General features: G+C 42.1%; 1 protein-coding gene across 3 annotated transcripts in view; it reads left to right on the plus strand.

Moving 5' to 3' along the window:
- Positions 1–24,595, plus strand: part of FANCL (FA complementation group L) — a 235,619-nt gene that overhangs the window by 54,584 nt on the left and 156,440 nt on the right. For all 3 annotated transcript variants that reach the window (XR_012243984.1, XM_073628117.1, XM_073628116.1), the window contains exons 4-5: positions 7,476–7,532; positions 20,963–21,060. Coding sequence is in view for 2 of the 3 variants with exons in the window: in XM_073628117.1 (XP_073484218.1) it covers positions 7,476–7,532; positions 20,963–21,060 (155 nt within the window). In the remaining variant the exon portion in view is untranslated. The remainder of the gene's footprint in view (positions 1–7,475; positions 7,533–20,962; positions 21,061–24,595) is intronic.

The following is a 24,595-nucleotide window of genomic DNA, read 5'->3' on the forward strand; positions in this document are numbered from 1 at the left end:
TTGCAAAAAAGATCATCCCCCTTGTGTCAGCATTTTGTTGAACCACCTTTTGCTTTAAAGCGGGGTTCCACTCAAATTTTTAACTTAATCTTACCACCTTCAATTAATTGCATAGATGTTCAAATGCCGTACGAAATTTTTTTTATCGCTGTAATTACCTTTATATTGTACTTTATTGTGGCACTTCCTGTCTCTCCTCCCATGGGAGTAGGCGTGTTTATTGCCTTTCCCTGGCGCCGCACTGTCTCCTGGGAGCTTAGTGTCAGGCTTCCCAAGATTCATTGCGGAAACAATGATCATGAGCGTGAACAAGCTGTGAATGAACTGCATTCACAGCATCCCGGAAATCAATGCTTGTGGGCTTCACATGCCCACAAGCAAGATGGAAACAGCCAGCATCACATTTTTTAAGTTATTCTTCAGTACGAAAACAGACAGAGGCGGAAATATTACACCCAAACTGTGAGTATTATTTTGGGATTAGCAAAGTGTCTCAATTACCTAAAAAAAAAAAAAAAAAAAAAAAAAAAAGATTGGTCGCCGCCGGACTCCCGCTTTAATTACAGCTTTTAGTCTGTTGGGATAAGTCTCTGCTAACTTTGCACATCTAGATTTTGCAATATTTGCCCACTCTTCTTTGCAGAACTACTCAAGTTCATTTAAATTTGGTGGTGACCGTTTGTGGGCTGCAGTCATCAAGACATGCCACATTTTCAATAGGATTTGAGACTGGGCTCTGACTAGGCCATGCAAGGTTGTTCACATTTTTCTCCTTCAACCACCGTGTGGGCATTTTTGCTGTGTGCTTTGGGTCATTGTCATGTTGGAAGGTAAACTTTCTTCTCATTGACAACTTTCTGACAGAGGGCAACAGATTTTCTGTATTTTGCCCTATCTATTTTTCCTTCTATCCTGACAAGTGCTCCAGTCCCTGCTGCAGAGAAACACCCCCATAACTGGACATTACCACCTCCATGCTTTACTGTAGGAATGGTGTTGTTTGGATGGTGAGTTGTATTGGATTTCCACCAGTCATATTGTTTGGTGTTGAGGCCAAATAATTCCATTTTAGTCTCATCTGACCATAACACCTTTTTCCATGTGGCCTCAGAATCTTCAAGGTGTGTTTTGGCAAAGCTCAGTCGTGACTGCATGTGGTCTTTCTTGAGGAGTGTCTTTTTTCTTGCAACCCCACCAACCATACAGGTCACATTTGTAGAGAATTTTGATATTGTTGTTGTCACATGCACACAATGACCACTCTTTGTCATAAATTTCTGCAACTGCTTCAGAGTTGCTGTAGGCCTCTTGGTAGCCTCTGACCAGTTTCCTCCTGGCTCTTTCATCCAGTTTGGAGCGAGGTTCTGATCCAGGGAGGGTCTGTGTTGTACCAAATACCTTCAACTGTCCAATAATAGATTCCCTGTGCTTATAGGCATTGATAAAGCCTTTGAATTTTTTTTTGTATCCATCTCCTTACTTGTACCTGTCCACAACTTTATCCTGGAGAGCTTTTGACAGTGCCTTGCCACCCATAGTTAATGGTTTGTTTCAGTTGCACTACCAGGGACTAAAATGATCCAGGAAAGCCCTTTTCCTGCTGAGCAAATCAAAATGACCACAGCTGATCAGAGTTGGAATTCAAATGTATTTTTGTGCCATTGAGAAGGTGATTAGCTACATCTGAGTTTACAAGTCATTTTTAGGAGGGGGGGGGGGTGATCCTTTTTCCAACTCGGGGATTCTGTTTTTGATTTTTTTTTTCTGACATGGTGTTATATCTTTCACTTGGATGTTATAAGTTACAGCTGGATAAAACAAAAACTGTGTCTTCACTTCAGGCTTCAAAGCAACAACACGTGATTATTTTAGAGGGGGGTGATTCTTTTCTATACCCACTGTATGTTAAAGTGGATGCAAACCCCCCCCCCCCCTTTTTTTTTTTTGTCATAATGTAGAGTATAAGATTTCCTATAATTTGAACCCAGTCTTGCCACAAAGAGTTAATCCAGCTCTGAGCAATCCTCTTTTATTGTTCAGTGAGATAAATCTTGACAAACAGAGAAAAACTTTGTCAAATCCTCCCCCTTGCTGTGAGTGACAGGTGATTTACATATCTCGTGCACTAGCCTAAGAGACGTGCATTATTTTCTCATGCACATCCATACACACCTCTCCCCTCCCCTCTCTCAGCATCTCAGAGCTGTGCTAGCTATACCGAAAACTCCTCTCCACTACAGCCTATGTGGCACATGTGCAGGAGTCACGGGGGGGCCGTGAGCGTTCTCTGATTCTGTCAAGAACATGCTCTGTGTCCCCTGTGCGCGCACTTCTAGTATAACAAGCGCGAGGTTCATACTTGCGCTGCTGCCAGCACAAGGGGAGTTTAAAGGTTGGTCAGGAGCCTAGTGACGTCACGGCTCCACCCACCGAGCGCCGCAGCATAGACCCGCCCATGGATTCCAGGGTTTTGCGGGGCTCAGTGTAGGAAAGCGGGTGAGTTGTGGAAGATAGGATCACAATTAGAAGTCATATAGAGATACATACTTTATTATCCTGGCAACAGTTTATATTCATGTGTGGTGGGTTTACATCCACTTTAAGTCAATATACTTACCTTTTTCCGATGTTTTTGGCTGGTCACATAAACTCCTGGGTCTTTGTCTACTGATCTTTGCCATTCGTGTGTTTTGTGATCCTCAGAAATGCAGAGAGCAGTTTCGCCATGAATACACAATAAACTTGGGCCTAAGCTGACACCCTGCATTCATTGCAATGTTTCGTCTTGTGGGTTCAGTGACACTGGTTGGTAATATTGCAGGGACAGCTCTAGATTGAAGGTAGGTATTGTAGAATGAAACCTTTTATTTAGAAATTAAAAAAAAAAAAAAAAAAAAAAAAAGATTAGCCTGGAATTGGGCTTTAAAGCAAACAATTCAAGGCAAACTAGCAGGTTTAATTCAAACCAAACCCTACCTCTTCGAAAATGCACTTCTTTTATTTACTCTGTTCAGCTGCTGGCAGCAAGGATAATTGTTATAATGCAAGATATGGAGTATCCCACGACTCATTCCAGATCACTGCACTGGGTCAATCATCAAATACCAGTGCTATAACTAAGAGAGCCAATAGCCCTGCATAAGTTACGGTTTGAGCAGCTCTTAACTTTTTCTGATCCTCGTGGGCATATGGAGTGGCAATGGAGGAAAGAAAAAGATAAGTGCTGTTGGGGAGTGCGGGTTAAAGGGGTTGTAAACCCTCGTTTTTGTTTTTAAATAACAAACATGGTATACAGGGGGTCCCCGGGTTACAAACAAGTTAGGGACTGTAAGTTTGTTCTTAAGTTGAATCTGTTTGTAAGTCGGAACAGGTACATTTTTTAAGTGTAGCTCCAGCCAAAAAAACTATTTTTAAGCTTTTTGGATAGCATAGGGAAGGGGTATCACCCCTGTAATATTTGTATTGCTGTGTGTGCCCCTGTTTATAAGATTTCACCTCACTTTCTGTCCCAAAGACAATTGGATTTTGAAAATTTTGGGTTGTTGTGGAAACAAGTCTTGGTGATAAAGCATCAGTGGAGACACCTTTTCCCCATAATAACTCTTACAGGAGTGAATTTCCCTTCCTAGGGGTAGATTTCCTCTCACTTCCTGTTGTCTCCCTCCGTTTGTAAGTAGGAGTCGTATGTAAGTCGGATGTTTGTAACTAGGGGACCCCCTGTACTTACCTCCACTGTGCAGAGTGGCCCTGATCTACCTTTCTGGGGTCCCCTGGTGGCGCTGGTAGCTCCTCCCCACATTGGGTGTCCACGTTGGAGAAGCGCTCTCCTTGGTGGACATCCATTTGGGCACGCTCTCGAGTCCTGCCTTTACGGCCCCAATGCTAATGGTTGCGCTGCTTTCAATCTATCCAATCAGGACATGAGACACCAGCTGAAGTGTGCTGGTGGAAGACAGCATTCAGGTAAGTAAAAAACGGGGGGGGGAGGCTGCAGCGCTACAGAAGGTTTTTCACCTTAATGCATAAACCATGAGGGTTTACAACCCCTTTTAAAGTGAAGCCCTACAAAAGCTCATGTTAACTTTAAGTCCATTCTAGACAATCCATTCATTAGGAGTTGCCTTTACATGACCCATTTTATAGAGTTCCACAAATGCATTGGAAAGACTGGCTATTTCTGCTGCAGGGGGAAAGTTTATTTATTTATATCTTTGGTCAGTGAGTGTCTTGTCACCAAAAACATATGCACTACTCTGGGGTTATACTGTGTTTTTTGCCCTTTGTGTCTTAGCTGCAATGTTTTTTGTAAGGCCCTGTTCATATCTAGCTACAGCAGGGTGCTATGTTTTTAGGGTTGTAATGCAGGTTTTTTGCTGCGTTTTTGGAGCAACATCATTCAATAGACATGTTTTTGGAGCAGAGAGCAGCCCATTCAAAGTAGCTCCTGTACCTTTTTTTCAGAGCCAGCTTGGGAACATTTTTGAAAAGCATGGATTTGAGAATTCTGTGCATGTTTTGTTGTGCATTAAAACAGTTTCTTAATAATAATGGCATTTAAACACACGTTGCACGTTTTGCCACAATTTTACTTTCAATAATTTTTTTTATTGAAGTTTGCGTAGACAATAGTACAATGCAGGATTCAGACGAGTGCATGACACACGAGATAAAAGAGTAGCATAATAGTACATCCAACATTGCTAGTACAATCAATAAATAAAAAGCAAACTGTTGGATCGCATTAATATACTCAGTAAGAGAGACATATCATCAGCAGACATAAAGGCAGCATGCTCATCCGAATCGAAAGAGGGATATAATCTCATTTACAATTTTTAAAACAATTGTTAGTGGTATATACAGTGCATCGGGAAATTATTCACAACACTTCACATTTTCCACATTTTGTTATGTCACAGCCTTGTTTCAAAATGGATTAAAATAATTATTTTCCTCAAAATTCTACAGACAATACCCCATAATGACAATGTGAAAGAAGTTTGTTTGAAATCTTTACAAACTTATTAAAAATAAAAAAACAAAAAAATCACATGTACAGAAGTTATCACAGCCTTTGCCATGACACAAACTTGAGCTCAGGTGCATCCTGTTTCCACTGATGATTCTTGAGATGTTTCCACAACTTGATTGAAGTTAACCTGTGGTAAATTCAGTTGATTGGGAAAGGCACACCTGTCTATATAAGGTACCACAGTTAACAGTGCACGTCAGAGCACAAATCAAGCCATGAAGTCCATGGAATTGTCTGTAGACCTCTCAGACTTGATTGTATTGAGGCATAGATCTGGGGAAGGGTACAGGAAAATTTCTGCAGCATTGAAGGTCCCAATGAGCACAGTTGCCTTCATCATCTGTAAATGGAAGAAATTTGGAACCACCAGGACTCTTGCTAGAGCGGGCTGCCAGGCCAAACTGAGCGATCGGGGAAGAAGGGCCTTAGTCAGGGAGATGACCAAAACCTGATGGTCACACTGACAGAGCTCCAGAGTTTCTCTGTGGATGGAGGAGAACCTTCCAGAAGAACAACCATCTCTTCAGCACTCCACCAATCAGGCCTGTATGGTATAATGGCCAGACGAAAGCCACTCCTCAGTAAAAGGCACATAACAGCCTGCCTGGAGTTTGACAAAAGGCACCTGAATGACTCTTGGACCTTGAGAAACACAAAAGTCTCTGGTCAGATGAAACAAAGAATTAACTCTTTGGCCTGAATGGCAAACATCATGTCTGGAGGAAACCAGGCACCGCTCATCACCTGGAAAATACCATCCCTAGAGTGATGCATGGTGGTGGCAGCATCATGCTCTGGGGATGTTTTTCAGCGGCAGGAACTGGCAGACTAGTCAGCATCAAGGGAAAGATGAATGCAGGAATGCACAGAGACATCCTTGATGAAAACCTGCTCTGGTCCTCAGACTGGAGAGAAGGTTTGTCTTCCAAAAGGACAACAATCCTAGGCACACAGCCAAGATAACAAAGGAGTGGCTATGGGACAACTCTGAATGATCTTGAATGGCCCAGCCAGAGCCCAGACTTGAATCCAATATGAACATCTCTGGAGAGCTCTGAAAATGGCTGTTCATCGACCCTCCCTATCCAACCTGATGGAGCTTGAGAGGTCCTGCAAAGAAGAATGAAACTACCCAAAAATAGGTGTGCCAAACTTGTAGCATCACACTCAAAAAGACTTGAGGCTGTAATTGGTGCCAAAGGTGCTTCAACAAAGTATTTGAGCAAAGGCTGTGAATACTTAGCTACATGTGATTTTTTTTTTTTTCTTTTTTTCATTTGTTTTTAATAAATTTGTAAAGATTTCAAACAACCTTCTTTCCTGTTGTCATTGTGGGGTATTGTTTGTAGAATTTTGAGGAAAATAATGAATTTAATCCATTTTGGAATAAGGCTGTAACATACCAAAATGTGGAAAAAGTGAAGCGCTGTGAAAACTTGCAGGATGAGTGTATATCTTTATACCAGGAAGACCAGTGGGACCACTCTGCCTGGGCAGCGCAGAGGTGTCCTTTACTTGCTGCTAACATTCGTAAACACAGTGCAATTGAGTAAGTGCTATAACTTCAGAGCAGAGGGTACTAGAGTTAAGTAGCCAATTGCAGGTGGTGAGCAGTTTGGCAGATAACAGTATGTGAATTACTATATTCCTGATTGGGAAAGGGATTTTGTCAACAATGGCAAGTTCAGGTGAAGGGTTGATGTTGATGTGTTTGACTTCCTGAATAAGACGGAAAATGTCAGACCAAAACCTGCTTGATGTTACAAGACCAAAAATTTTGTAAGAAAGTACCCTGTGAACTGCAGCCTCTCCAGCAAAGAGGTGATAGAGAGCAGTCTATTACATTGAGTATGCGGGGGGTTCTAGATCAGTGGAAAGATCTTGTAGGAAAGTTCCCAAAGGTTAGCCAATTTGGAGGCTTTAAATGGGGCAAGGCATCTACCCATTGCTTTTCTGTAAAGGTGGTACCAAGCTCTCGCTCCCATTTAATTCAGGAGAGGAATTTGGTGAACGTTCATTTATCCTGTAGGAGTTTTGCAGCAACTCTACTGCATTCCAGAATTGTAGGATTGTGGCGGCGATTCTAGAACGCCCAAATGTGAATGGGGTAAGGATAGGAGACAGATGCTTGGAAGAGAAGAACTTCATAGAGAACTTCTTTTTTTTTTTTTTTTTCTTTAGAGGTGTAGATGTCTCCAAAAGAGCATGTCTTGAATGGGCAAAAGGGAAAAGGGGTTTGTTTCTGCTAAGTTCACTATGGACAGCCTTCTATAAAGATGCCTTGCTCTGCCATATATCGCTTGTCAACCTTTGCCCCCTTAGTCTTGCGCAGGATTCAGATATTTTAGTGAGTTTAGTAAATCATTTTTCTTTTAATATGAACATGGTAATGTTTTTGATGGGGAGGGAAAAAAAAAGTAAAAGGTGTTTCTTCTCTTCACAGAGATTACAGCACAGTTCCGATCTATCTAGCTTCATGGTGGAGCTCAAGTCTATATTGGTAAGTATTTATTTATTTAAAGTGCTGTTGCCTGACCACTGACACAACTGTGTTTTTGACTTCTGATACTGTCTGCAGAAGTTTCAGCCTTTCACAACATTTTCTGTGATTTGTTTTATTTAATGTAATCCTAGTGATGCAAAATATTTATTTGATGCACATTCAAAGAGGAGTCGTGCAGATATGAACACCCACCTTTTAGTTATGACAGTCTATACAATACATTCTTGAAATGTCACAGTGTTCCACAACAGGATAATTTAACGGTATCTTTATCATTTAAAAAAGCACTTTTTGATCTCCAGTCAGGTGACCGAGCCTCACACAAGATGAGATGATCATCCTAGGGGAATATAAAACAGGGTGCTTTGTGCTGTGTATATATAACCAACACCTGAAGAAAAAGCTGCTTGTAGTTTATCTATATAAAATGGACAAAATTTTAAATTATCCTACCACTCCCCTATTACAAAATGACCACATTAAGCATGAAAACACATCCATCTTAGCATGGTCAGATTTCTGGCTGCCTGTCCTCCAGTGACCAAGACTTGTGCTGACATGTCAAATCGCATGTCAAATCGGCGGCAAATGCCAGCAATGGTACCATCCCAAAAAGTAGTTTCTGTACTACTTTTTGCGATTTTCGGGGTGTGATTTCCATTGACATCTGTGAAATCGCCGCCGAAATCGGGACTGACATGCGGGAGTGAAATTGCACGAGTTCAGCTTCATTCCCGCAGCTCAGTGTGAACTTGGGCTCAGACTTTAGGGGAGCTGGACTGTGGCCATTGATAGTAGAAAATGTCCTGGTGTCAGTGAGAATAATGCCCCATCATTGGTGTCAGTGGGCAGAATAGTGTCCCATCATTGTTGTCAGTGGGTGGAATAGTGCCCCATCATTGGTGTCAGTTGGCGGAATAGTGTCCCATCATTGGTGTCAGTTGGCGGAATAGTGTCCCATCATTGGTGTCAGTTGGCGGAATAGTGTCCCATCATTGGTGTCAGTTGGCGGAATAGTGTCCCATCATTGGTGTCAGTGGGCGGAATAGTGCCCCATCATTGGTGTCAGTGAGGGGAATAATGCCCCATCATTGGTGTCAGTAGACAGAATAGTGCCCCATCGTTGATGTCAGTGGCAGGAATAGTGCCCCATTGTTGTCAATGGCAGGAATAGTGCCCCATTGTTGGTCTCAGTGGGTGGAATAGTGTCCCATCGATGGTGTCAGTGGGCAGAATAGTGCCCATCATTGGTATTGGTAGGAGGAATAGTTCCCCATTTTTTTGTGTCAGTGGCAAGAATTATGCCCCAATTGTGGTCTCAGTAGGAGGAATAGTGCCCCACATGTAAACTGAACATCTGTTTTTATTAATAAAACCTATTGCACCAGTGGCACCCTCTCCTCTTGTATGTTTTAATTGCCTGGAATTTGGTGGGGAGTCCTAAAGAAGCAAAGTTGTTTTAGAAAATATATTTTATTCTGCAGATTATGAAAAGTACTTAATGACCCTGTTTTGTTTGTTTTAAAAGTTATCTGGTGGTGAGTTCACCCTAAGGCTGGCCATACATATACTGAATACATGTCTTAGGTGGCCTTGTTCAAAACCACTAGATTGACAAAAATCTTCTCCCCCCCCCCCCCTTTTTTTTTTTTTTTTTTTTTTTTTTTTTTTTTTTTACTTTTGCCAAAGGATGTGAAAGGAAAATTGTCAGCAGCCGAACAGATGCAAGCACTGTTCAAGTATTCTGACAGCCGCAGGGAGCTAACAGCAGGGATTAATGACTCAGGAGATTTCTTTAGGTTTCTTTCCTTCAGTGGACTAAATTAAACCTTTATGGCCAATGTTAAAAGGGGGTTTTAACTGGGTGGCCATAAGTCACATTTTATCTTGAAGTTAAAAGCATATTTCTCTTGTTGGATCACATATAGGAAGATATTGGAGCTTAAGATTGTTACATTGATAAATTTATACTTGGAACTGATTATTGCTATGGACAACAATGAATTCACATGTGTGCTAAGGGCTGGATGGGGAAGATTTACTAATCCTGGAGCACAGCAGTGCATGGTAACCAATCAGCTTCTAAGTTCAGCTTATTCAATAAAGCTTTGACAATAAAACCTGGAAGCTGATTGGTTTCTATGCAAAGCTGCACCCAATTCTGTGTATTCCAGTATTAGTAAATCTCACCTGATATTTGTTAGCCTTTTATTATACACATTTATCTTCACTATTGTTGTTTATTGGATTTTCAAGTGTTAATACATTTATTAATGTTTTTATAAAAAAATTAAAAATAAATAAATAAATATATATTATCTCACAAAAGTGAGTATACCCATCGCATTTTTGTAAATATTTTATTCTACCTTTTAATGTGACAACACTGAAGAAATGACACTTTGCTACAATGTAAAGTAGTGAGTGTACAGCTTGTATAACACTGTAAATTTGCTGTCCCCTCAAAATAACTCAACACACATTCATGTCTAAACCGCTGGCAACACAAGTGAGTACACCCCTAAGTGAAAATGTCCAAATTGGGCCCAAAGTGTCAATATTTTGAGTGGCCACCATTATTTTCGAGCACTGCCTTAATCCTCTTGGGCATAGAGTTTACCAGAGCTTCACAGGCTACCATTGGAGTCCTCTTCCACTCCTCCATGATGACATCACGGAGCTGGTGGATTTTAGAGACCTTGCGCTCCTCCACCTTCTGTTTGAGGATGCCCCACAGATGCTCAATAGGGTTTAGGTCTGGAGACATGCTTGGCCAGTCCATCACCTTTACCCTCAGCTTCTTTAGCAAGGCAGTGGTCATCTTGGAGGTGTGTTTGGGGTTGTTATCATGTTGGAATTCTGCCCTGTGGCCTAGTCTCCGAAGGAAGGAGGTCATGCTCTGCTTCAGTATGTCACAGTACATTTTGGCATTCATGGTTCACTCAATGAACTGCAGCTCCCCAGTGCTGGCAGCACTTATGCAGCCCTAGACCATGACACTCCCACCACCATGCTTGACTGTAGGCAAGACACACTTGTCTTTTTACTCCTCACCTGGTTGCCACCACACATGCTTGACACCATCTGAACCAACTACGTTTATCTTGGTCTCATCAGACCACAGGACACGGTTCCAGTAATCCATCTCCTTAATCTGCTTGTCTTAAGCAAACTGTTTGCAGGCTTTCTTGTGCATCATCTTTAGAAGAGGCTTCCTTCTGGGATGACAGTCATGCAGACCAATTTGGTGCAGTGTGCGGCGCATAGTCTGAGCACTGTCAGGCTGACCCCCCACCCCTTTAACCTCTGCAGCAATGCTGGCAGCACTCATATGTCTATTTCCCAAAGACAACCTTTGGATATGACACTGAGCATGCACTCAACTTCTTTGATCGACCATGGCAAGGCCTGTTCTGAGTGGAACCTGTCCTGTTAAACTGCTGTATAGTCTTGGCCACTGTGCTGTAGCTCAGTTTCAGGGTCTTTGGAATCTTCTTATAGCCTAGGCCATCTTTATGTGGAGCAACAATTCTTTTTTTCAGATCCTCAGTGTTCTTTGCCATAAGGTACAATGTTGAACTTCCGGTGACCAGTATGAGAGAGTGAGAGTGATAACACCAAATTTAACACACCTGCTCCCCATTCACACCTGAAACCTTGTAATGCTAACGAGTCACATGACACCAGGGAGGGAAAATGGCTAATTGAGCCCAATTTGGACATTTTCACTTAGGGGTGTACTCACTTTTTTTGCCAGCGGTTTAGACATTAATGGCTGTGTGTTGAGCTATTTCGAGGGGACAGCAAATTTTCATTGTTATACGAACTGTACACTCACTACTTTACATTGTAGCAAAGTGTCATTTCTTCAGTGTTGTCACATGAAAAGATATAATAAAATATTTACAAAAATGTGAGGGGTGTACTCACTTTTGTGAGATACTGTATATATTTATTATTCGAGCTATTACAATTAGTGTCTTTTTAGCGCTGTGCGATATTTATCCTAGGGCAATGGTCTCATTTGAATCTGTTACAAACAGGAGGTAGTATTGTTTTTATTGTCATAAAAACAGTGCAGCGCAGTGCCAGCAATAAATGATAAAGTCCAGGTACTATAGGTAATCCAGAGCCCAAAAGCTGACTGTCATATAAGTAAGAATCCCTTGGGTGAAAGAACCTCTGGGACACCAAATCTTCACGTGAATGAGCCCACCACCAGCACACAGATTGCTCGCTCACCTCAGTAACTGGACACCTGAACTAACAAGAAGATAAAACTATTAACGCATAGTTGCAGCCTACACCCAAATATCAGAGCCAAACCTATGTTCCAAGACTGGTATAATAAACAGTTATTGTATGCTGTCTAAGACACAGCAAAAAACAAAAAAAAGGGGGGAGATCATGTGACAATGGATTAACCCCTCATGAGCCCTAACAAGGGCAGCAATATATATATATAATATATATATATATATATATATATATATATATATATTATATATATATATTTTGCAAAAAAAACACAAGTTAGATAAAAATTAAAAAGACGCACCTGCGGCGGCTATCCATAACAAATCACTAAAACAATATATATGAAAAAATTAACTAAGCATATCTCCAGTTTTTATTAGCCTCCTATTCTACTTACAAAGAACTTTAAAGTGTTAGTGAGCCTATATATACCCATAATCGTCACAAAACAATATTTGAATAGATTCCTGGAAAATCCATACCTATCTATCAGATATAAAGCAATTCAGATCAAACTCCACGTTTAATCAGAGAGGTGTAAGCACCTTAGTCTCAAAGATTCAATAGGATTCTCTTTGGCTAAAGTGCCTAATGTAATTCCCTCCTCTCCAGTGCCTATTAACTCTTTCCACTCCCCAGAATTTAAGACCCCTCGGATCCCTGTCTTGGCACATCTGGAAGTATTTAGAGACACTGTGTGATCTGAGACCTTTTTTAATGTTGTTGACATGCTCCCCAATACGCTCACTAAGTGCCCTTGAGGTCCTGCTCACATACTGTAGGTGATAGTCAAACTCGAGCATGTAGACTACCCCCTGTGTACTGCAGGTTATAAGATGTTTGATTTTGTAATTTTTATTTGTAACAAAGGAGGAAATGTCCTTACGTCTTTTATTTTCTTAACATGTCTACAAGCTAAACAGCGTCCACGGGCGTAGAAGCCAGACAAAAAAGAGGGAAGGCGATTTTCTTTTACTATAGGGCAGGGGCATGTATTCTGTTACTGAGGAGCACTTTCTCCTCATGCAGATAAATTGTCCCCTTGGAATGTTACAAAGCCAGGTCTTATGATGGCAACTATCCATGGGGATATATCCGTTCCTGTCTGTGGGTTTAAAATAACAACTGGTCCTAAAGTGATCTCCTTCCTTAGAAATTTCAAGATCTAGGAACACCATATGTTCCATATCTGTATTCCATGTGAGGACAATATTCTTGTTGTTACAATTCAACTTATCCTGGACTAATTGGAGACTAGAATGAGTCTAACACCCCCCGGTTCGGTTTGCACCAGAACTTGCGAACAGGCAAAAAATTTGCACGAACACGCAAAGTCTATGGTACACGAACATGAAAAATCAAAAGTGCTAATTTTAAAGGCTTACATGCAAATTATTGTCATAAAAAGTGTTTGGGGACCTGGGTCCTGCCCAAGGGGACATTAAAAATGATTTCTAGTATGATAGGCAGTTCTTCCTTCAAGTCAAAGGAGTGGCTATGGGCGCTCGGTTTGCTCTGTGTGCTGGTGGTGGGCTAATTCACGTGAAGATTAGGTGTCTCATGGGTTCTTTCACCCAAGGGATTATTCTCTTACTTATATGACAGTCTACTTTTGGGCTCTGGATTACCTATAGTACCTGGTCTTTTTATCATTTATTGCTAACACTGCACTGCACTGCACTGTTTTTATGACGATACCTTTTTGGGGGCTATGTGAAATTTTCTAAATCTGGTGCAGCTCTGCATAGAAAAAAATTACCGTATTTATCGGCGTATAGCACACACTTTTTTCCCCTTAAAATCAGGGGAAAATTGTGTGTGCATGTTATACGCCGATCCCCTGCGATCTCCGCTGATTGTGAGCGGAGCGAGCGCCAGCGATATACACATAGCCGAGTGTGCTCGGCTTCTCTCGGCTCCGCTCACAGTCACTCCCAGTCCCGCCATTGGACTAGTGTTATGTCCATCATAGGGGCAGCACTGGGCGGGCCTGCGAGAGGAGCCGAGAGAAGCCGAGTACACTCGACTTTGTGTAATATGGCGGCGCTCGCTCCTCTCTGCTCACAGTCTGCGGAGATCGGCGCCAATTTTAAATAGTCAGCCTGCAGTGAGGCTGGGAATGCTGCAAAGACACTAGGCAAGGCTGCAGATGGACACTGGGCAAGTTTGCAATGATGGACAAGGCTGCAGATGGACACTGATAAGGCTGCATTGATGGGCATTTAAATGTAAGTTTTTTTCCTTAAACTTCCCTACTAAACTTGGAGGCGTGTTATACGCCGACACGTGTTATACGCCGACACGTGTTATACACCGATAAACACGGTAACTTCCAGGTTTTATTGTCAAAGCTGAAACTAAAAGCTGATTGGCTTCCATGCACAGCTGCACCAGATTCCGAGTACTCCAGTTGTAGTAAATCTCCCCCCGCATGTAAAGGACCGGTGACTGGGTTGGTGACATCACATATTTTTGGGTCGGCGGTGGTGACAGGCGTCGTGATTGGCGATTGATCTACATCGTGGAACATTGTTTTTTTTACTAAAGGACTTTGGCATCCATGTTGAGGGCATGTAGCCTGATATGGTTTTGGGTGGCAGGTGGGGGGGCTCTTTCCTGGCCTGCCAGGCTGCATGCATGGAAAAACAGTCTGGTATAGATTCTGGGGGGGACCCCAGGCGTGTTTCGTTTTTTTTTTTTTTGTCTTTTTTATTTGGAGTAGGGTTCCTCTTACAATCTGTACCAGACCCGGGAGGGCCAGGTATGGTATGGATTTTTTTTTCTTTCGGATCAAATTTATGTTCAGAAGCGTTCCCATAGAAGGCAATGAGCCTGGAATTTACATCTGAACCACACCGCAGTGCTCAGAAAATGCACAGGATTTTGTTTTCAATTTTCAGCGAATTCGCACTGCCACTGCACCGCATATATGTGAACCAACTCCAAAGAAAAAGCTGCTGGTTCACATGGGAATCGGATTCGGGTCAAAATGCATCCAAATTGCATATATGTGAATGGAGCCCAATCGTTTTCTAAATATATACAACTCTTTGTGGAGGTTTGGTAAGGAAAAATGGGGGGGGGGGGAGTCCTAAATGTTCTTAATAAATGCTACACAAATGGTTTCGTAATTTGGTGGCATTAAAAGCTCCCTTGCTGTTTCAGTCTGCAGCCAGCTATAATTTTCTAAGATTATATAAGATTATTGTTCAGTAGAGTGCAGCTGGATACACACACACTATATACAATTTTCTTTTAGATTTACCAAAACCATATAATATGAGGTCAAACTGAAACTCTTTCAGTTTGTATACAATCAGGCAGGCCCTTGTACTACATAGTTAAAGGTAAATCTAAAGGAAATTGAACACCAAAAGTTGTATAATGTGTATCCTGCTTTTAGATTGGCTCACTAATGCCCTGTACACACGGTCGGATTTTCCGACAGAAAATGTGTGATAGGACCTTGTTGTCGGAAACTCCGACCGTGTGTGGGCTCCATCACACATTTTCCATCGGAATTTCCGACACACAAAGTTTGAGGGCTTGCTATAATATTTTCCAACAACAAAATCCGTTGTCGGAAATTCCAATCGTGTGTATACAAATCCGACGCACAAAGTGCCACGCATGCTCAGAATAAATTAAGAGACGAAAGCTATTGACTACTGCCCCGTTTATAGTCCCGACGTACGTGTATTACGTCACCGTGTTCAGAACGATCGGATTTTCCGACAACTTTGTGTGACTGTGAGTATGCAAGACAAGTTTGAGCCAACATCCGTCGGAAAAAATCCATGGATTTTGTTGTCGGAATGTCCGATCAATGTTCGACCGTGTGTACGGGGCATAAGTGTTCCAGAATTGTTCACAGAACTGGAGGTCAAATTAGATGTTTCTTGGCTAAAGGTATTCAGATGGTGCTGCTTCTTTTACAACATTGAGGTTGCTCAGGTGGACACATTGAAGGCTGGTCTTCCCATTTAGCAGTAAGTTTGAGAAAGGACATGCTAAGGCAAACATCCTTTCTTTTTTCTTTTTCCCTACAGGACAGAGAACATTAGGACTCCCATAGTATACCTGCAGTTAAAAAAAAAAGTAACCTAGAAAGGCATAGGTGAAGTTTAATATTTCCTTTTATGGGAGCTTCACATGTGATAAATGGTTTATGATGCTTTTAAACCCTTATAAAACGGATCACTGATTCCAAATTTGGCAAGCACATCAATCATACAATATATGGCCAAAAGAGTCGGTTGGATGCCTCATTGGTGTCCAGGCATGATAACTGTTTGCTGCAATCTCTAGTTAGCAAGATCTGCAAGACTTACGGCTGACCTTATGATTTCGCCTACTTAGCCCTCCCTAATATATTCCACTTAATTGTTAATCACAAACCGAAGAATCTTATACTGTCTACTAGGGCTTTTGTAAATAATTTTAGCAAAAAGATTGAACTTTAATTACTATATAGCATACAGTCATTGCTCTGCTTGGATATCCCTGTTCGGAAGAAATTTGGAAAGATAGCGGGTACAAAATCAACTGTTAATATGAATCTTAATGCAACTAATTTTAATAATCATCCTGGTGTTTTTTAGCCAGGGCCCTTTCACACCTGCGGACCATTCAGGTCCGCCTGTCAGTATTTTAGGCGGACCTGAACGGGCGCTCCATAGACGTCTATGGAGCGACGGATGTCAGCGGTGACATGTCCGCTGACATCCGACCCACTCCGATCTGAAAAAGTGTGATGGAGGAAAACCCTATTTTTCCATCCATCATCGGATGAAAACTGACAGGAGGTCCGTAATCATCTGATCCCCCCCATAGAGGAGAGCGGTGCTCTGACAGGTCCGTCCCTGCACAGAGCGCAAAGACGGACTTGTCATCCACCGGCTCAGCGGGGATTAACGGAGCGATCCCCACTGAGCAAGCAGAGGAGTAAAAATGGATCCGCACGTGTGAAAGGGGCCTTAGGGGGTATTTTAGAAAAGTTAACTTTTTGGTTATGCAAATTGTACTTTCTTTGTACCTTTTGCTGATTGTGAGGTTGAAAAACATTTTTTAAATAATACATTTACATTTAAAAAAAAAATGAAGGTTTTTTAAAAAGTTTTAGAAAAGGTGTTATGGTAAAAGCTTCTATCTTTAGGCCTCTCTTAGGTCCCTTTCACATGACAAACCCGCTCAGATCCACCTGTCTGTTTTTCAGGCGGATCTGAGTGGGCCATCTATTGACTCTTATGGGCAGGCGGATGTCATTGGAGATGTGTCCGCTGACATTCGTCTGCCATCCGATCCGCTAAAATCATACATATGGCCATACGTTCAGTTATCCGTCTGGCGAAATGGATCGGATGAGATCTGATGAAAACAGACATGCTGTCCGTTTTCGTTCAATCTCCCCATAGGTTTACCTGTAGTGAAAAGTGGTTAGTGAGGTTTTACAACCACTTTAACCCTTTGATCTCCCTTGATGTTAACCCCTTCCCTGCAAGTGTCCTTTATACAGTGTCACTTCGTGTCCAATTTGTCCACTGCTGTGTCGCAGTCCTGCTAAAAATCGCTGATCGTCCCCATTACTAGTAAAAAAAATAAAATAATCTTGGCTGCCACTATGCGTCTCCTGGTTGGGACGTATTGCAGCTGTAAAAATGTCTCTATTGCCAAAGCTTTTGTACTTGTACAGAGTGCTCCCTATTACAGTCCCACCCTATTATCATAGGATTATACAAAACAAAGTTTTCAAATACATTTGGGGTCCTATTAGACCCAGAGTGGCGAGACCGGTTCTCCTCCGTAACAAGCTCTGTGGCGGCCTGGGCATTCCCAACTTTTCACATTATTACCATGCAGCCCGTCTAGCCCAGTCAATATTATACCATGCTAAAACAGAGACACCGCTTTGGGTTGTCCTCGAGACCATAGAGTTACACCCGATTAATGTAGCTAATTTACTATGGCTCCCCACATCAGCACGTAGACCCATAACCAATCCACTAACACAACACACGCTTAAATTATGGGACAGATTAAAAATCCCCTTTAAACTAATTTCTCCACACTCCCCACTTCTATCTTACCTAGGCCACCCCCAATTCTACCCAGCTCGCACAGAGCCAGATGGGTCTGACCCGCGTTTGCGATTTAGTTAGTGGAGATTCTGTAAAATCATTCCCAAATATCCAGGAACAAGCTCAACTCCCCTACAGAGAATGTTTCCGCTACCTCCAAATTAAACATTTTGTGCAAACAATCATAAAATCTAACTCAGGGCTAGACACTCTAACTGAGTTTGAACATATGTGTAACTCGGACCCGCATACCCCAGGTATCATTACCCGTCTATACTCCCACCTTACATTACCGCCCCCAGATCTCCCCACCTATGCACAGCGATGGTTAAAGGACCTTGATGTTACCCTTGAACTGGATGACTGGACGACCATATGGTCTAACACAAAAAACTCATCCCAAAATGTTGTAGCTTCAGAAGCGAATTATAAAGTGTTAATGCGCTGGTATCTTGTTCCAGCTAGAATCGCTAAATTTCTACCGGAGTCCTCTCCAAGCTGTTTTAGGGGGTGTGGAGACAGGGGCACGCATCTACATATTTGGTGGACATGCCCCCTGGTGCAGTGCTTTTGGGCAACGGTATTCCAGATGGCATCCACCCTCCACCAAATTACCTTATCTCCTAGCCCTACAGTGGCCCTCCTTAACCTTTTTCCGCAAGATTACACCAGAACACAACTCCGTCTCCTCCTACACTTATTTACCGCAGCCAAACAGACGTTTGCTAAGGCTTGGAAAACACCCACTCTTAACATAGTCGAAATGAAGAATAGGATTACCCAAGCAATGATACATAGCAAAATTGAAGCAAGAATTCTAGATAAAGTCCCTCAACATTCCAGAACCTGGCAACCCTGAATTGAACATTTTTTACCAGCGGATATTGACGAAAGCCTGGTGTTGCTTTAAGTGGAACTTAACATCACCTGGAGACTTTGGGATGGTTCCTGTGCCCGCGCGGGCTGACCCATACCTCCTCCCTCTCTGTTTCTCCTACCCACATCTCCTTCTCTTAACCCTCCTCTTTACTACTACTTTTCCTCATTTCACTCTACTACCCCACCCTACCTTTTAAATTTAAATATTGGTAATGTACTCTGTTACATGCAACGGTTTTGGTGGCCTCCCCACCACTGTTCTTGGGGAATGGTCAGCACCTTATTGTAGTAAAACTGGGAACGTAGCTCCCTTTAATCTTTCATATATCTAATCATACTGATTCAGCATGTTGCTAGATAAAGAATATTCCTGCTGTTATATTATCCAGTTTTCTGTATGCTCATGTTCTTCTACATTACTTTTATGTACACTGTCATCTGTTCTTACAATAATATGTATTGAACTTAATGTAACAGTTGTATGTGAAATTACCAATAAAATATTTGAAAAGAAAAAAAATAAAATAAAATTCCCTAAATATATCCCATAGTTTGTAGGCGCTATAACTTTTGCAAAAACCAATCAATGTACCCTTTTTGGGATTTTTTTACCAAAAATATGTAGAAGAATACATATTGGCCTAAATTGATGAAGAAATTAGATTTTTTTTTTTTTTTTGGATATGTATTCTAGCAGAAAGTAAAAAAGAATGTGCGTGTTGTTTTTTTTTTTTTTTTTTTTTCAAAATTGTCGGTCTTTTTTTGTTTTCTAGCGCAAAAATAAAAACCGCAGAGGTGATCAAATACCACCAAAAGAAAGCTCTATTTGTGGGAAAAAAAGGACATCAATTTTATTTGGGTACAGCATTGCACGACCGCACAATTGTCAGTTAAAATAACTCAGTGCCGTATTGCAAAAAATGGCCTGATCATTAAGGGGGTAAATCCTTCCAGGGCTGAAGTAGCTAATTAGCACTAGTGAAGTCGCTTTGATTTTAGAAAAGGTTCCTGTACTACTTCAAGGCGACTTCTATCCAACTTTGACAGAAGTTGCCTCCATGTTGGATCCTCATCTTAATTGATGTGATTTTGATCCAACTTTACAGGAAGTTTACACAGGCATTCCCTAAAGTTTCTTCAGTGTCACCCTTAAGTCGCCTGGCAAAGTAGCACTGTAAGTCACGTGACTTTCAGGTCACGGCAGTGTGAACCGAGCCTAAAGGCCATTCAGATGTGCACTGACACCTGTGACCCGTGAAGGCGCTCTTGTTTAGGTGGCTCCAGCTGCCAGGTTTCGGGTGCAGGTAACCAATTTGTGTCTATGGGGATGCAACGGCTTCACTGTCGTTCGTTCCAGTTTGACACCTGTGTGGATGCTGGTGAGTGGCCCCGAGCACAGACTGTGTTTGGGGCCACTCACCCTCATGGCTGTCAAATTGGAATGCGTGGCTATGTCTTTGCAGCTGCTGTGTCCCCATAGACATGAATAGGCTGCCTACATGCACCACCTGGCAGCTGAATCCACACAAACAAGGTGCTCATCTAAATGAAGTCAAAGTGTCAAATCTAAACCCACGATAAAAGATGTAATAGTGTGGCTTACCAGCTCATACACGTGGGGCCACCTTTGTTTTATTTTCCAGCCTTATTTCCTTTACTTTCACCAGGTGATCCTGTCAGTAACAATCTACCTGTTCTAGGGTGACAACATTTACTGAATGCATCTATGTAGTAATAGCGTTGACATCATAGGGCAGCATGTTTTTAGGTCTTTAGAACACCTCCTAGATTACGGGGAAGAGGAAAGCAGAAGTGAGGCATTGTGTACTTCAGGGGTAAACTGGGAACTGGGTAGGCCTGAAAACACTACATAGTTGCACAGGAACCTGTAAACTTACTGGATTTCAATTTTTTGTTTGTTTTTCTAGAACAGTTTACCAAACTGCTTTCAAAGATAAATTTAACTGGGAGCAACAAAACAGGAGCAAGTACATAAGCGGTTAGGTTCATTGTTAGGCTTTATACACATTTTAACAAACACAAAAAAATAAAGAAAAAAATTAGAAATACATCCAGGCTTATTTAGTATTTAGCAAATCAGCTCAGCTAGCCTTTTTAGATTTCTCTGACTCCAGTATGTTTAAAGGTTTCCTTATTGTTGAATCTGGCCACTGGTTTTCCAATGTATGACTCTTTTTTTTTTTTTTTTTCCAGGATGTTGCTCTTAAAAACCCAAATTCATCGGAAGCTTCACCTGCTCCTCACTATTATTCTTGCCTTGTGAAGGACATCGATAGTTTGGGATGGGATAAGTATGTTTTATGTATTTTATTTTTTATTTTTTTAAATATGGATACTACTTGTGTCTTGATTTGAATTAAACATTTAAATGTAAAGAATACATTTATATAATGTGTAATGACTGCACCTGTAGAAAAAAAAAGCAAAATATGGAATCCAAAGGAATACAGTTGCCAAATATTTATTTCTGCACATATGGTTGTCACTGTTGTCCGTTGTTTGCATTGTATAAGTACTGCCCTCTTACACGTGAAGAACACTTGGTGGAGTGTACTTTGGTTACTCAGGTGATGGGAAGGAAGTACTTTACTGTGCCTGCGCTGATTCTCTTCTGCACATGTACCTGTAGAAATGGTAAGGTTTTCTGGGATAGCGGCTGATAACTACCAATAGCGGGTTTGTGCACTAGAGCATCTGTTCTTCCAGGTCTCTCCCTCCCCTGGTTCTAACACAATGGCTCCAACAGCAAGTGAGGAGGGAACGGGGGTGGGACTGAGCCCCGTTCTGTGTGTCAGTGGACACACAGAGCAGGGCTCGGGAACGAGCTTGCACAAGTGCCCCTATAGCAAGTGGCTTGCTGTGGAGCACTCAGCGGGCAGGGGACCTGAGAAGAAGTGGATCAGGGTTGCTGTGTGCAAAACCATTACACAGAGCAGGCAAGTATACCATGTTTGTTGTTTAACCACTTCCTGCCTGGCCTATAGCAGAATGACAGATGGGAAGTGGTTCAGTTATCTGGACATCATATGACATCTTTCAAGATAACAAGCCGGCGCGCGTAGCAATCGGTGGCGTGGTGTGTCACTGTGATACCCCGCATCTCCGATTGTGGTAAGAAGGCTCTTTACCATGTGATCAGCTGTGACCAATCACAGCTGATTACAGTGTGAACCAGGAAGTGACGGTAATCGTCTTTCCTCAGTTCGCACTGACAGTGAGAGCCGATCGGTGGCTCTCCTGTCAGAGGGGGGGTGTGCACTGATAATCAGTACATTGATTATCAGCACAGCCACAATCAGAGGTGCCACCACAGCTGCCAATCAGTGCCCATCAGCTGCCAGTCAGTGCCCACCCAAATCGCCAATTGGTGCCTTATCAAAGTGCCAATCAGTGCCCCATCAGTAACGCCTGTCAGTGCCCTTCAGATGCCCATCAGTAATGCCTGTCAGTACCTCATTAGTGCTGCCTATCAGTGCATTCTATCAGTGCCGTCTATCAGTGCCACCTATTAGTGCCCATCATTGCTCTTCAGTGTAGCCTATCGGTGCCCATCAATTCTAAATATTAGTGTCTCCTCATCAGTGCCCATCTGTGCCACCTTATCAGTTAATCAAATACCACAAAAAGAAAGCTCTATTTGTGGGAAGAAAATGATAAATATTTAGTTTGGTTACAGTGTTGTATGACCGCGCAATTGTCATTTAAAATGTGAGACCAGGAAGGGGAGGAAAGTGCCCTGTATTGAAGTGGTTAAAATAAAATTTGTACCCTTTTTAGTATCACTTTAGGAATAATAAAGACTTCTGTGACAGGAGGTGTTCGATTTTAGCTGGGAAAATTAGGGTCATATTCCCTGGTGACATTTGATTGACTTACATTGATGAGCCTTTCCAGCTATGATGACTTCAGGAAGCAAATTCCACATGGTTTTAATTGTTCAGCTTTGGTTTACACTATTTGCACCATATTCTTTCACCTTGACAAAATTGGTATTGGCCTTGTCATTTTGGTGGCAATTAAATTACTCACTGCCTTGGAGTCCTTCAGGCCCCTTTAACGTGGGTGGTCTGATCAGATCCTCCTGTTAGTTTCACATCCTCCTGTCAGTTTTTAAGGCAGATCTGAACAAAAGCTCCATGTTAGTCTATGGTCAGGTGAATGTAAATGGACTTGCATTTATTTATATTTTATTACTTCCGAGTCCATCTAGGTCAAGAAAAGAAAACTGGAAAGGTCTATGTCTTTTTCTGTTTTAGCCATGAACATGACATATCAGAGCTAGCTGGAAGTAAACTGACCCATGTTTGTTTAAGTCTGCCTGCCTTTAGACCTAATGTGGGTTTGTTCAGTTACGGAAGGCCAATACTGAACAGGCACAGATGTCACAAAAGTGACATTCGTAACGTTTGCCTCCAATTCCTGCTCCATCACTAGTCACACCATCTGGTACTGAACATGCATTTTGGCAGTGTCCAGCATTAAAAAATCTTTTAGCTGCTACCATGGTGTCATTTTTCATCTGTTTTTGAGTAGAATTCCAGTTGCATGATAGTACCCACTACTTTGCTAAATACAAAGATGTTGCCATGACATTGGGGTTCTACAAACATGGAAGTAATTCCTCCACTCTTCAAGAGGGTGGTAAGAAGTTAGGCCTTGTTATCTAAGTTTATAGCAGAGATGATCTGCACTCAAAAGTCTGAACAGTGATGGGGGAAGAGCAAAATAAAATGTATACAGTGGAGAAAATAATTATTTGATCCCCCTGCAGATTTTATAAGTTTGCCCACTTACAAAGAAATGAAGGGTCTATATTTTTTATCATAGGTGTATTTTAAATGATAAAGACAGAATATCAACCAAAAAACAAAAAACACATGATACAAATGTTATAAATTGAGTTGCAGTTCAGTGAGTAAAATAAGTATTTGTTCCCCTACCTACCAACAATAATTCTGGCTCCCACAGACTGGCTACAGTATGTGCTCATGTGGTACACAGATTAGTCCTGTCAATTTAAAAAGGTGCTCCTAACGACAACTCGGTATGTGTATAAGACACCTGTCCACAGAATTTATTTCTTCTATTCAAACCTCACCATAATGGGCAAGACCAAAGAGCTGTCAAAGGACGTCAGGGACAAGATTGTAGACCTGCACAAGGCTGGAATGGGCTACAAGACCATCATCAACTGTTGGAGCGATTACTTTCAAATGGAAGAAATACAAAATGACCATCAATCGACCTCGGTCTGGAGCTCCATGCAAGATTTCACCTCATGGGGTGAGGATGATCATGAGAAAAGTGAGGGATCAGCCCAGAACTACACGAGAGGAATTGTGAATATTAACCAGTTAGCAACTGGCCCATAGCCAAATGACAGCTGCAGGGCGGTTGGATAACTCTGGGAGCACGTACTATGACGTGATCCCGGAAAACCGCTCCTGCACGCCCCCTGGGGCGTGCACACGGGTACATCCGGGTCCAGAGGACCCGGCGCATCACGGATCACGGTAAACTGCCGCTAGTCGCGGCCATTTACCATGTGATCGCTCCGTCAAATGACGGAGCGATCACATGTAAACAAACCGGCGTCATGTCATGACGCCAGTTGCTCTCTCCCCTCTCTGTACCGATTGGTACAGAGGGGGAGAGATCGGAGGGCAGCAGCGCTGTGGGCTGGATATGTAGTGCCCACAGCGCTGCTCTGTGACATGTGCAGTTACATCTATGGGTCCTTCCATCCATGCTCAGCAATACCCAGCATTACTCTGCAATACTCTGCAATACCCTGCAATACTTTTCAGTACCCTGCAATACCCTGCA

Source organism: Aquarana catesbeiana, linkage group LG04 (genome assembly GCF_042186555.1).
Source record: "Aquarana catesbeiana isolate 2022-GZ linkage group LG04, ASM4218655v1, whole genome shotgun sequence".
In the NCBI taxonomy this organism is placed as follows: domain Eukaryota; kingdom Metazoa; phylum Chordata; class Amphibia; order Anura; family Ranidae; genus Aquarana; species Aquarana catesbeiana.